General features: G+C 46.3%; 1 protein-coding gene across 2 annotated transcripts in view; it reads left to right on the top strand.

The window, feature by feature from the left end:
• Positions 1–13,054, top strand: part of POLE (DNA polymerase epsilon, catalytic subunit) — a 66,386-nt gene that overhangs the window by 27,367 nt on the left and 25,965 nt on the right. For both annotated transcript variants that reach the window (XM_025400925.1, XM_025400926.1), the window contains 6 exons: positions 1,159–1,316; positions 1,674–1,869; positions 3,306–3,520; positions 4,795–4,897; positions 5,313–5,393; positions 5,484–5,606. In XM_025400925.1, coding sequence (XP_025256710.1) covers positions 1,159–1,316; positions 1,674–1,869; positions 3,306–3,520; positions 4,795–4,897; positions 5,313–5,393; positions 5,484–5,606 — 876 coding nt within the window. The remainder of the gene's footprint in view (positions 1–1,158; positions 1,317–1,673; positions 1,870–3,305; positions 3,521–4,794; positions 4,898–5,312; positions 5,394–5,483; positions 5,607–13,054) is intronic.

Raw genomic sequence — 13,054 nt, 5'->3', positions numbered from 1 at the left:
ACGGTGAAACCCCGTCTCTACTAAAAATACAAAAAACTAGCCGGGCGAGGTGGCGGGCGCTTGTAGTCCCAGCTACTCGGGAGGCTGAGGCAGGAGAATGGCGTAAACCCAGGAGGCGGAGCTTGCAGTGAGCTGAGATCTGGCCACTGCACTCCAGCCTGGGCGACAGAGCGAGACTCCGCCTCAAAAAAAAAAAAAAACAAAAAAAAAACAAAAAAAAAAACCCGAGATGGGCGCGGGCCGTGCTCACTGTTCCTGGGAGTGTCATGGCTTCCATCTCTCACAGTGGAGGCAGCCAGGAAGTACGTGTCTAGTAACGCACGCACACAGAGCTGTTTATTTCTGTGTCTGGCTGCCTGGATGCGTTTAAACACATGAATTGCCCCTTTCTTGTTAGTGGCTTCTTTCTCCTGCAGTGATAAACCTGTTTCTAATTTCTCAATATATGTGTTTGCTCAATCCTAGAGTACATGTAAAGTGGTTTTAGAATTGCTCACAGACTTGTGCCCCATGAGAAGTAATTTCACTGCCACTGTGCAGCGTTTGTAGATAGTTACTTTTGTTCCCAGCCTTACCCTGTCCAGTCAGCAGAGTTCACAGGGCAACTCCTTCCTCCCCACGCTGTCAGCATGTTGTGCTGTACGTCCACAGTGCTGTTGGGCTCATTTGGTCCGGTCTGCACCCCTCTTGGGATCCCAGCACCATGACTGGATGGTTTGTAATTTGCACACAGTGATGTTCACTCTGTAGCATACAGCGCTGTGGGATTGGACAGGTGCAGAGTGTGTGTGTCCAGCACCACAGAGCAACACAGAACAGCTGCAACCGCTTTGTCAGCAAATCCTCTCCCTACCCCGAAACCCTGGCAACCCCCAGTGTGTTTTTTGTACTATAATTTTGCTTTGTTGAAAATGTCATGTAAATGGAAGCATATGGCATATAGCCTTTTGGGTCTGGCTTCTTGGACTAACAGATACACCTGAGTTTCACCACTTGGTTGTGTGCATCAGAACTTCCTTCTTTCATGCTGCCAAGTTGTGTCGGTTATGTGGAAAAGCCTCACGTTGCCAATCCATCCACTCCTGGAGGGACACCAGGTGGTTTCCAGGTTTGGGCCGTCATAAGTGAAGCTTCTCGCTCTTCACTATCGTTTCTCAGGAAGGCTTCACCAATGACCAGTACCAGGAGCTGGCCGAGCCGTCCTCACTCACCTATGTCACCCGCTCAGAGAACAGCATCTTTTTTGAGGTTGATGGGCCCTACCTTGCCATGATTCTTCCAGCCTCCAAGGAGGAAGGCAAGAAACTGAAGAAGAGGTGGGACTCTCATGGCTTTTGTGCTTTAGAAAGTACATGGATTGAGATAGATTAAATTTAACCCAGAAAGGAGGTTGGATCAGGAGCCAGGATAGAGACAGACCCGGGTTCTTGTGGTCTTACTGATTCCATTTGCACCAGCTCTGTCTGCCTGCTGCTGTATTCTGGCTCTGGCTACAGGCCCTTCAGTCATTTTCCTTTTAGAGAAGCAATGGCCTGAGGGGGAGAGATGTTTGCTGCCTGGTGGATGACAAGTGGAGGGTTGGAAAGGGAAGAGGCAGGCAGAGAGGATGAGGCATAGCTGGTGGCTCGCCAGTGCTCCTTGCCACTGCTGTGCTTGCCTTTTTTTTTTTTCAGGTATGCTGTGTTCAATGAAGACGGTTCTCTGGCTGAGCTCAAGGGCTTTGAGGTCAAACGCCGCGGGGAACTGCAGCTGATTAAGATCTTCCAGTCCTCAGTGTTTGAGGCCTTCCTCAAGGGCAGCACGCTGGAAGAGGTGTATGGCTCTGTAGCCAAGGTGGCTGACTACTGGCTGGACGTGCTGTACAGCAAGGTAAGGGCTGTACCCTCCATCCTCACCTGCTCTGAAGGATGAAGGACCCTGCAAGAAGGGGACCCCTTGCTTCTTGGGCTCCTGGAGACCAAGGTGACTGAAGAACTCAGGGCCAATCCTGATGAAATCCCAAGACCTCCTGAGCACAATTATCCCTTGGAGTTCCCCTCAGCTTCTGCATCCAGGGGCACAACTCTGTGAAGGAAATGTTTTTCTAAATAGTGTGATAAGCCCAGCATGGTGATGCGTGCTTGTGGTTCCAGCTACTTGGGAGGATCACTTGAGACCAGGAAGTAGAGGCCACAATGAGCTGTGATTGCAGCACTGCACTCCAGCCTGAGATATTTGCTTATTTCTATGTTACTTTGTATTTTTTATGTTTTTCAGGCTACATAACATTTTATCAGTTTACATACCGTAATTTACATAACTAGTCCACGATTATTTACTACCAGTTAGGTTTCACATTTCCATTGTTATACATGGTGTTGCATTGAACATCTCGGTACATGTTTCCCAGGCACAGGTGTCTTGGGTAGAAGGAATACTAGAACACTGCAGTGCTTTCCTGACTTGCTTTGCTGTGTGGGCTTCTGTTTCTTGGCATATTGTCTTGTATAGAGTGACACACATGTGCAAGGGAGCACTCGGGGTTTCACACAGAATATTCATGAGCCCAGCACCCCCTACAGGATGGGGGGGGGCCTGTGGTCAGGAACATGTGTGCAAAGCAGCAGCTCCAGCTGGATGTGGACGCCACACTGGAACTGCTCAGGCCACTCTCCAGCAGGCCAGAGTTTCTCTTTCCTCTCTTCTGGCTCTTCCTACCCCTTCTTTCTCTTCCTTTCAAGGAGAAAAACTTCCTGTCTTAGGCAGAGCAACATCCTTTTCTGCAGCCTTGGTGCTCTTCAGTAAATTCTTCTTGATATTTTGTGCACAGTTTAATAAAACAAGCCAAGCCAGGCGTGGTGGCTCACGCCTGTAATCCCAGCACCTGGGAGACCTAGGCGGGCAGATCACTTGAGGTCAGGAGCTGGAGACCAGCGTGGCCAACATGGCAAAACCCTTTCTCTACTAAAAATACAAAAATTAGCTGGATGTGGTGGCGTGTGCCTGTAATCTTAACTACTTGGGAGGCTGAGGCACGAGAATCGCTCGAACCCTGGAGGGGAGGTTTTAGTGAGCTGAGATTGCACCACTGTGCTCCAGCCCGGGTGACAGAACGAGACCGTGTCTCAAAAAATAAAATAAAAGCTAAAGTTTTATGTGTGTGTCTTTTAAAGTATTGCCACACAGGCATATGAGAGAGCTCTTTGAAACTGCAGCCTTCTGCGTCTCAGGCTAGAGAAGGGCATGGGCTAGAGGAGCACAGTCCAGGGTGAGTCCAGACTCTGCCCCTTGATTTCTGCAGTGTTTTATGCATTGTCTTTCTCTAGGCAGCCAACATGCCTGACTCTGAGCTGTTCGAGCTCATCTCTGAGAACCGTTCCATGTCTCGGAAGCTGGAAGATTACGGGGAGCAGAAGTCTACATCCATCAGCACAGCAAAGCGCCTGGCTGAGTTCCTGGGAGACCAGATGGTCAAGGATGCAGGACTGAGTTGCCGCTACATCATCTCCCGCAAGCCCGAGGGCTCCCCTGTCACAGAGAGGTGAGGGCTCCCCCCGTCACGGAGAGGTGAGGGCTCCCCCTGTCACGGAGAGGTGAGGGCTCCCCCTGTCAAAGAGAGGTGAGGGGTTCCTTACAGATTTGGGCTATGTTTAATACCAAGTTTGGGGATGGCATAAGTGTCCATCAACCAGAAATGGATAATTGTTATTTAGTAGGGAATGAGATACACTATACCAGAGTTCAAAGGGTTGAATTGCAGCTACAGGTTACAGCACTGACAGTTTGAAATCATGTTGGAGAAAAAAGCAAAAATCAGGTTGAAGGAAGACCCCTGATGCCTCCATGTATGTAAAACTTAAAAACACGGAAACTGCTCTTTTTTTTTTTTTGGTGGTTATATACAAATAGGACTAGTACAAATGCCTGCATGGGGTTGATGATAAACACCAGAATAAAGGTTGTCTTTACTTCTGTGTGAGGAGGGAATAGGTTGGGGTCACACAGGGCTTCACTCTAATCATCTCACACAGGAAGTCGAAGTGGCCAAGTGTTGGAGCTTGATGGAGCCCAGTGGATGCATAGTCTGCGTGTCATCTTTAAGTCTCCTTATGTTTGCAGTATTCACCACAGATGTTTCCTCCAGTGAAAGAGAAGCACTGACGGTTGCCAGTTGCTTTGCTAGTGACGTGAAAACAGGCTCATTCTTTCTAGAAAGCAGCCAGAGTCTTCTGTGTGTTTCTCAGTGAGGAACATGTAGACACAGTTATGAATGTGCACCTGTTTGCCTATACGCATGCACGTGGTTACTCAGTGAGAAACACAGACATGTTTACGCACACATGCACATCTTTGCCTATACGCATGCGCGTGGTTACTCAGTGAGAAACACAGACATGTTTACGCACACATGCACATCTTTGCCTATACGCAGGCGCGTGGTTACTCAGTGAGAAACACAGACATGTTTACGCACACATGCACATCTTTGCCTATACACATGCGCGTACTCAGTGAAAAACGTAGACGTGTTTACGCACACACATGCATTTATGAGTATGCATGCACATGGTTACACCATGAGGAACATGTAGACATGGTTACATACACACGTGCATGTGTTTACACATACACATGCACGTGTTACCGAGGAACCTGTAGGCATGTTTGTGCATACATATGCACGCAGATGTGTACATTGTTATTTGTGAACAACTGTTACAAGTCCTTATTTCCATGTTCATTTGATAAGAATTATGATCAGATTTTGGATGATTTTCACTATTACTGAGCTGTGTGCCTGTCTTCCTCACCCAGGGCCATCCCACTTGCCATTTTCCAAGCAGAGCCTATGGTGAGGAAGCACTTTCTCCGGAAATGGCTCAAGAGCTCTTCCCTTCAAGACTTTGATATTCGAGCAGTGAGTGCCAGTTGCATTTTCTACTCTTCAAAGTTTACAAGGAAAGCTAGACAGAGCAGAATATGTCTGAGTTGGATTATGTTTTTTGTCTGGCGTCTTCACTCCTGACTTCCTCCTTTCTGATAAGTAATAGGTGAGGAACTAATAACCCTTTAGGGCAAACGGAAAACATGAAGTGCCTAGGGCCCTTTAGCTATTCTATTGGATGGACTAAGACCAGGGGTGTTGGCTCAGCCGCCTACTAGCTCTGTGATCTGGAGGAGTCAGTGAAGCTCCCTGCCTTGGTATCCTTTCATCATAGAGTTTCTGAGAGGATTAAATAAGACACAGTGTTTAGCCCTGTGCTCAGCACGAAGTGAGCCTCACACATGGCTGCTGCCACCTACTATTCTCTGTCTGTTTCCTGCACACACAGATTCTGGATTGGGACTACTACATTGAGCGGCTGGGAAGCGCCATCCAGAAGATCATCACCATCCCCGCAGCCCTGCAGCAGGTGAGGGCGGGGTCAGCGGCATGGGCTGTGGGGCTGAAAACCGTGCAGTTAGACAAGGATCTCTCCCTGATGGGTGTTGGCCTCACACAGGTAAAGAACCCAGTGCCACGCGTCAAACACCCCGACTGGTTGCACAAAAAACTGCTGGAGAAGAATGATGTCTACAAGCAGAAGAAGATCAGTGAGCTCTTCACCCTGGAGGGCAGGAGACAGGTGATGGTGGGGCCGCCGAGGCCAGGCTGGGCGGGATCCTCGTGACATGCAGGACACCAGGCTCCTTACACTGCTGTGTGTGCTATAGTGAAGCACACTGTGTTGAAGTGTTGAAAGTGGACTTTTTCTGAAAACGTGCCCCTTGGCACTTTACTCTCTAACTCTGCATGTCACTCTTGTTAATAGGACACCATTGTGAGCCTCAGGTGAGGGCAAGGAACTGTCTCCTTATATGAAAATATTAGGGTGTACTAATTAGACTCAGTGCCTTGGGCAGATCACTGTCTCTTGAAGCCCCAGTTTTCTGAACATGAAATGAATATCTTTCCTATGGAAACACTTGGAAACACAGGACACAGTGTAATAAAAGGTACAGTGAAAGTCAGAAGAGCAAAAGGAAAATTCTTAAGTACTGAAAATTAGAAGTAAACTATAAATTAGAGCAGTATACAAACTCACATGATAAGAAAAAGGTTCTTTGGCAGGGTGCTGGGGCTCACACTGTAATCCCAGCACTTTGGGAGGCCAGGGTGGGCGGATCACAAGGTCAGAAGATCAAGACCGTCCTGGCTAACACGGTGAAACCCCGTCTCTACTAAAAATACAAAAAATTAGCCGGGCGTGGTGGTGGGCACCTGTAGTCCCAGCTACTCGGGAGGCTGAGGCAGGAGAATGGCGTGAACCCGGGAGGCAGAGCTTGCAGTGAGCCAAGATCGTACCACTGCACTCCAGCCTGGGCGACAGAGCGAGACTGTCTCAAAAAAAAAGAAAAAGAAAGAAAAAGGTTCTGAGATGGATTGGATTTTAAAATTTAACTGTCTCATTTGTAAGAGTTATATATATATATTCTTTAACCCCCTCCCCGAGACAGAGTCTTGCTCTGTCTCCCAGGCAGGAGTGCAGTGTCTCAATCTTGGCTCACTACAGCTTCCGCCTCCCGGGGTTAAGCAGTTCTCCTGCCTCGACCTCCAGTGTAGCTGGGATTATAGGAGCACACCATTATGCCTAGCTAATTTTAAGTTTTTTAATTTTTTTTAATTTTTAGTAGAGATGGGGTTTCAACATGTTGGCCAGGCTGGTCCCAAACTCCTGACCTCAGGTGAATGCACCCGCCTCGGCCTCCCAAAGTGCTGGAATTACAGGCATAAGTCACTGCACCCAGCCAAGAGTTAAATTGAAAAGATAGGACATAGAAAAAGCCAAAGGACTAAAAAATATGTATACCAGGTGAATGTTAACCAAAAGAAAGCTGATGCAGCTGTATTCATACCAGACAAAATACTCTCTAAACCAAAAGTATTAGGAAACATAACAACGGTTGTTAAATAATACCGAAAGTCACAATTCTCTGGAAATGTATACTAACTGTAACAATGTAGCTTCACATTAAATAATGTAAACATTTACCTAATGATAAGAAGAATTTACCTCCAATCACTTTGGGAGATGTTGACATCCCTCCCTCAACTGATAGTTGGAGCAGACCAAAAATCAGCAAAAATGTGTTTGGAACGACACCACCGACGAACTGGATTTGGTCACTAGCTGTAATACGCTGAGTGAACAGAGGTGGTCTTGCACTAAAGTTAGAGAACACCTATCCTTTTCAAGAAGACATAAATTAGTGGCCATATATCTACCACAGAGTAAGCTGCAGCCAGTTCTAGATAACCTAAATACAGACCATGTTTGTATGTGGTAAAAAACCACATAAATAACTTGTGGATCGAAAAAGTCATAGAACTTAGACAATACTTGGAACTAAATGTAAATACACTATCAAAATTTGTAGTATGCAGTTAAACAGGACTTGTATACGCATTTATATATCTAAATGCATATATTAGTAAAGAAAAATCGAAAATTAAGTTTCCAACTGAAGAAGTTAGAGCACAACAGATCCGTCAGAGGAAGTAGACAGAAAGAAGTTATAAAGAGTTATAAAGGTAACCAGGCATGGTGGTACACACCTGTAGTCCTAGCTATTCGGAAGGCTGAGAGGCAGGAGGATTGCTTGAGCCCAGGAATTTGAGGCTGTAGTGGGCTATGATGGCACCTATGAACAGGCACTTCACTCCAGCCTGGGCAACACAGGGAGACCCCAACTCAAGAAAGAAAAGAGGCTGGGCGCGGTGGCTCACGCCTGTAATACCAGCACTCTGGGAAGCTGAGGTGGACGGATCACAAGGTCAGGAGATCGAGACCATCCTGGTTAACACAGTGAAACCCCGTCTCTACTAAAATTACAAAAAATTAGCCAGGCATGGTGGTGGGTGCCTGTAGTCCCAGCTACGGGGGAGGCTGAGGCAGAAGAATGGCGTGAACCCGGGAGGTGGAACTTGCAGTGAGCTGAGATCGTGCCACTGCTCTCCAGCCTGGGTGACAGAGCGAGACTCCGTCTCAAAAAAAAAAGAAAGAGGTTACAAAATTGAGCCAGAATGAGTGAAACAAGCAATATAATTAAAATGTTGTTCTTTGAAAAGACTTAGGAAATAGTCACATCTTTTTCTTTTCTTTTGAGACAAGGTCTCATTGTGTCACCCAGGCTGGAGTACAGTGGCACAATCATGGCTTACTGCAGCCTTGACCTCCCGGGCTCAATTGATCCACCGGCCTCAGCCTCCTGCATAGCTGGGACTATGAGCGCACACCACCACACCCAGCTAATTTTTGTATTTTTTTGTAGAGACAAGGTTTTGTCATGTTGTACTGGCTGGTTACATGTTTTTCAGGATGGAGTTTTTTATTTTTATTTTAATGAAAATAGACATCATTATAGATATAGTAAAGCCTTAAAAAATGGAATGATTCCCATTTTCTGCTAAACAGTTGGAAAACATAGATGGAATGGACAGTATCCTCAAGTTATGCACTGACCTAAGAAGTAATGAAAACCTGAATAGAACTTTAACCATCACAGAAATTGACACTTACAAAGGAACAGGCCGGGCGTGGTGGCTCATGCCTATAATCCCAGCTTTCAGGGAGGCAGAGGCGGGAGGATAGCTTGAGCCCAGGAGTTCGAGACCTACCTGCACAATATGGTGAGACCCCATTCTCCACAAAAAGGAAAAAAAAAAAAAAGACGGAAAAAAAAAAAGAGACCAAAAAAAAAAAGTGTAAAAGAAACACCAAACCCAAATGATTTTTAAGAGAAAAAGGAAAAAAAACACTTAGCTCATTTGGTAACCTTGGCAATCCTTGTTACTTTGGTAACATAATTGAAAACAGGAAAGGAAAGTTACGGGCCATGAACAATAGATGAAAAAATATTAACATACATGAACAATAACGATATGACCAACTAGGACTTATGCCGAGAATAGCAAGCACTGCCAAGTGAGTTTTTCTTGAGAGAAATCCACTAATTCATCATTAAAGGAGAAAACTCATAGGATCATCTCCAGTAGATGCTGAAACAACATGTGGTAAAACTTTAACATCTGTTCATGATAAAGCTTTGAACAATCAAAATCAGAATAGATGAGATATTTCTTAACCTGATAAAGTGTTTTCGAAACCTAACAGCAGACCTCACACTTAACCACAAAATACTGGAAGCATTGAAGTAAGGAGTAACAAAGGGATGCCTTTTAACCACTGCTTCTGTTCAAAACAGTTTGGAGATCTAGCCAGTATAATTAAACCAGAAAAAGAATTGAATTTTAAGGATTGAAAAGGGAGACATCAGCTTATTATTTACAGACGATATAATTTAACAGAAAATGTAAGGAAACCTAGATTTTGTGTTAACTAATATGTATTTCAGCAACAATTAGATACCAAGGTAAGATAAAAATCTGTAGCTTTTGACCGGGCGTGGTGGCTCACGCCTGTAATCCCAGCACTTTGGGAGGCTGAGGCGGGCAGATCTCACTGTTGCCCAGGCTGATATTAAACTCTTGGGCTCAAGTGATCCTCCTGCCTGGGCCTCCCAAAGCACTGGGATTACAGGTGTGAGCCACCATGCCTGGCCTATACACAACTTTATTGAACATATAAAAATTTACCTAAGTAACAAAAAGAGGTACCATCTTTACAGATGCAAGGACTCAGTATTAAAATATGGCAGTTTGCCCCATATTAATTCATAAAATTCAGTGTAATTCCAATAAAAAAATCTGTAAAAAGCTTTTTGGATAGAACTTGACAGATGAATCTTAAAATTCATATAAAGAGTAAGGATAAGAATAACCAAAGAATTTTGAAGAATAAGGAGGGCATGTTAATCTTACTGTGTAACGAGACACGCTATCATGGTGTCTTAACGATGAGAGCAGTAGAGCCGATTGGGAGTCTAGAAACAGACTCTCCTGGAAGTTGGAAGTTGGTAGGTCACAGAGGAACCGTTACAGATCGTTAAGGAGAGAGTGGACCACAGTGAGTGATGCTGGTAAAAATGGTTTTTCATATTTGAAGAAGTAAGTTGCTGGTGTCACACTGAGTGTAAAACTAAGGCTGAGTGTGATGGCTCATGCCTGTAATTGCAGTGCTTTGGGAGTCCAAGGAAGAAGCATCAGTTGAGCCCAGAAGATCCAGACCAGCCTGGGCAACACAGGGAGGCCTCATCTCTACAAAAAAAAAAAAATCTACACAACAAAATTAGGAATGGTTGTGCATGCCTGTAGTCCCAGCTACTTGGGAGGCTGAGGTGGGAGGATCACTGGAGCCTGGGAGGTTGAGGCTGCAGTGAGCCAAGATGACACCACTGCACTCCAGCCTGGGTGACAGAGCGAGACCCCTGTGTCTTAAAAAAGAAAAAAGAAAACTAAAATCTTTGGTAGACAGCTCAGGAGACTGTCGTTATGATGCTGGGGTGGGAAGGGCTTTTTTAAGGCACGTGTGAAAAACATCACAAAGGGAAAGAATGATCAATTAATTAAAAGTTAAATCTTCTGTAGTCTGGGACAAGAAAGGCAGAATGTCGATAATTGTTGACATTGGTGATAAGAGCATGGGAGCTCGTTACTGTGCTTTTGTATATGTTTGAAAACTTTCCTGATAGGAAGTCAACACACACAAGCTTATATGTAGCACAGAAGTCACCATGAAACAAAGGCCTGAGTCACATTTTGAAGAGGTTTAGAATGTGCAAAAGTTAGAAATGGCTCATAAACATGTGTTCGCTGTCTATTGCTGCCTAACAAATGACCCCAAAACTTAGCAACTTAAATGCACCCGTGTATCCGAGGGCTCCGCTGGAGAAGGACCCACTTCCGAGCTCCCTCCCATGGGGATGGCAGGACTTGGTTCCTCCTTGGCCTTTGTCTGGACATTATCCTTAGTCCCCTGCTCCATGCGGCTCTTCACGGGACAGCTCACAGCATGGCGCTGGCTTTTGAGAGAGTGCCAGCCAGGCAGAAGCCACAGTGTTTTATAGGTGCTCTCAGGAGTGGCATTCCGTGACTTTTGTTGGAATCTGTTCATCGGGGCAGTCACCGGGTCCCACCCCCACTCAGGGAAGGAGTCACACCGGGTGTGAACACCAGGAAGTGGGAGTCGGGCCATTTTGGGCGTTGCCTGCACAGGGCCACGAAGATGTTTGGCCTTACTATTGATTAGGTAAATGCAGCATGATGTATTTAGATAGCAGGTCACACTGCAGGCAAGTAAGTGTGGTGGCATCAAGTATCAAGATTGTAGGAAGTAGAAAATCCCTGGTGCTAGAGGTGGAGGTGGTTGTTCTCCGGGACCAGGCAACACATACAGAGATGGTCGCTGAGTCGCAGTTTGTAGTTTTGAAAAAGTAGGCACTTGTCATTCTTCATTTGCAAAGTCCTGGGTAGGCAGGCTGATGTGTTTGTATGATGGAACATTTTACATCAGTTACAATGAACGAATCATATGTACATGTTTCACCTGGTGTCAGTCTCAAAAACACATGGCTGAGTAAAGAAACAAGTTGCAGGACCAGGCGTGTGGCTCACGCCTGTAATCCCAGCACTTTGGGAGGCCGAGGTGGGTGGATCATTTGAGGTCAGGAGTTCGAGACCAGCCTGGCCAGCATGGTGAAACCCCATCTTTACTAAAAATACAACAAAAAATTAGCCGGGCTTGGTGGCAGGCGCTTGTAATCCTAGCTTCTTGGGAGGCTGAGGCAAGAGAATCGCTTGAACCCAGGAAGCAATGTTGCAGTGAGACGAGATCGCGCCATTGCGCTCCAGCCTGGACAACAGTGAGATTCTGTTTCAAAAAAAAAAGGAGGCTGGGCACGGTGGCTCACGCCTGTAATTCCAGCACTTTGGGAGGCCGAGACAGGCGGATCACGAGGTCAGGAGATCGAGACCATCCTGGCTAACACGGTGAAACCCCGTCTCTACTAAAAATACAAAAAAAAAAGAAAAAATTAGCCGGGCGTGGTGGCGGGCACCTGTAGTCCCAACTACTCGGGAGGCTGAGGCAGGAGAATGGCGTTAACCCAGGAGGCGGAGCTAGGAGTGAGCCGAGGTTGCGCTACTGCACTGCAGCCTGGGCGACAGAGCGAGACTCTGTCTCAACAAAAAAAAAATTTAAAAAAAGGAAACAAGTTGCAGTCAGATATGTCCCACATGTTACTATTTAAGTTAAAACTTACAGCTGTGGCATGTGTCTGTGGACATGTGGTAAAAATTTAAAGGTGTGTGGGGGCAGACAGAAGAGGGCTGTACCCATTATTTGCAACATTTTCTTTCTTATAAAAAGAGCATACTGGAGCAAACATGGCAAAATGCAAAGATTTACTTATTGGTAGTCTTGAGTGACATTTTATTTTTCAGTTTGATCTTTTCACTTTTTTTTTTTTTTTTGAGACGGAGTCTTGCTCTGTTGCCCAGGCTAGAGTGCAGTGACGCAATCTCGGCTCACTGCAACCTCTGCCTCCCGAGTTCCCGCCATTCTCCTGCCTCAGCCTCCCCAGCAGCTGGTACTACAGGTGCCCGCCACCACGCCGGGCTAATTTTTTGTATTTTTTTTTTTTTGAGACGGAGTCTCGCTCTGTCGCCCAGGCTGGAGTGCAGTGGCGCGATCTCGGCTCACTGCAAGCTCCACCTCCCGGGTTCACGCCATTCTCCCGCCTCAGCCTCCGAGTAGCTGGGACTTCAGGCGCCCGCCACCACGCCCGGCTAGTTTTTTGTATTTTTAGTAGAGACGGGGTTTCACCATGTTAGCCAGGATGGTCTCGATCTCCTGACCTCGTGATCCACCCGCCTCGGCCTCCCAAAGTGCTGGGATTACAGGCTTGAGCCACCGCGCCCGGCCAACTGGACCAATGTTCTACCCTGGACACCAGAAAGAGGTTGAGGAAGGAGGCAGAGAGAGGCTATCCAGGAGAAGAGGTGGGGATAAAGGACATGAGTTGAAAAAAATATTGCTTCTCTGGCTGGGAAATGCTAGATTAAATGACCTTTAAGATTTCTTCTGGCCGGGCGCGGTGGCTCAAGCCTGTAATCCCAGCACTTTGGGAGGCCGAG

Source organism: Theropithecus gelada, chromosome 11 (assembly GCF_003255815.1).
Source record: "Theropithecus gelada isolate Dixy chromosome 11, Tgel_1.0, whole genome shotgun sequence".
NCBI lineage: Eukaryota > Metazoa > Chordata > Mammalia > Primates > Cercopithecidae > Theropithecus > Theropithecus gelada.
Note: the sequence above shows the minus strand (reverse complement) of the source record. Positions and strands in the feature narration are given on the sequence as shown.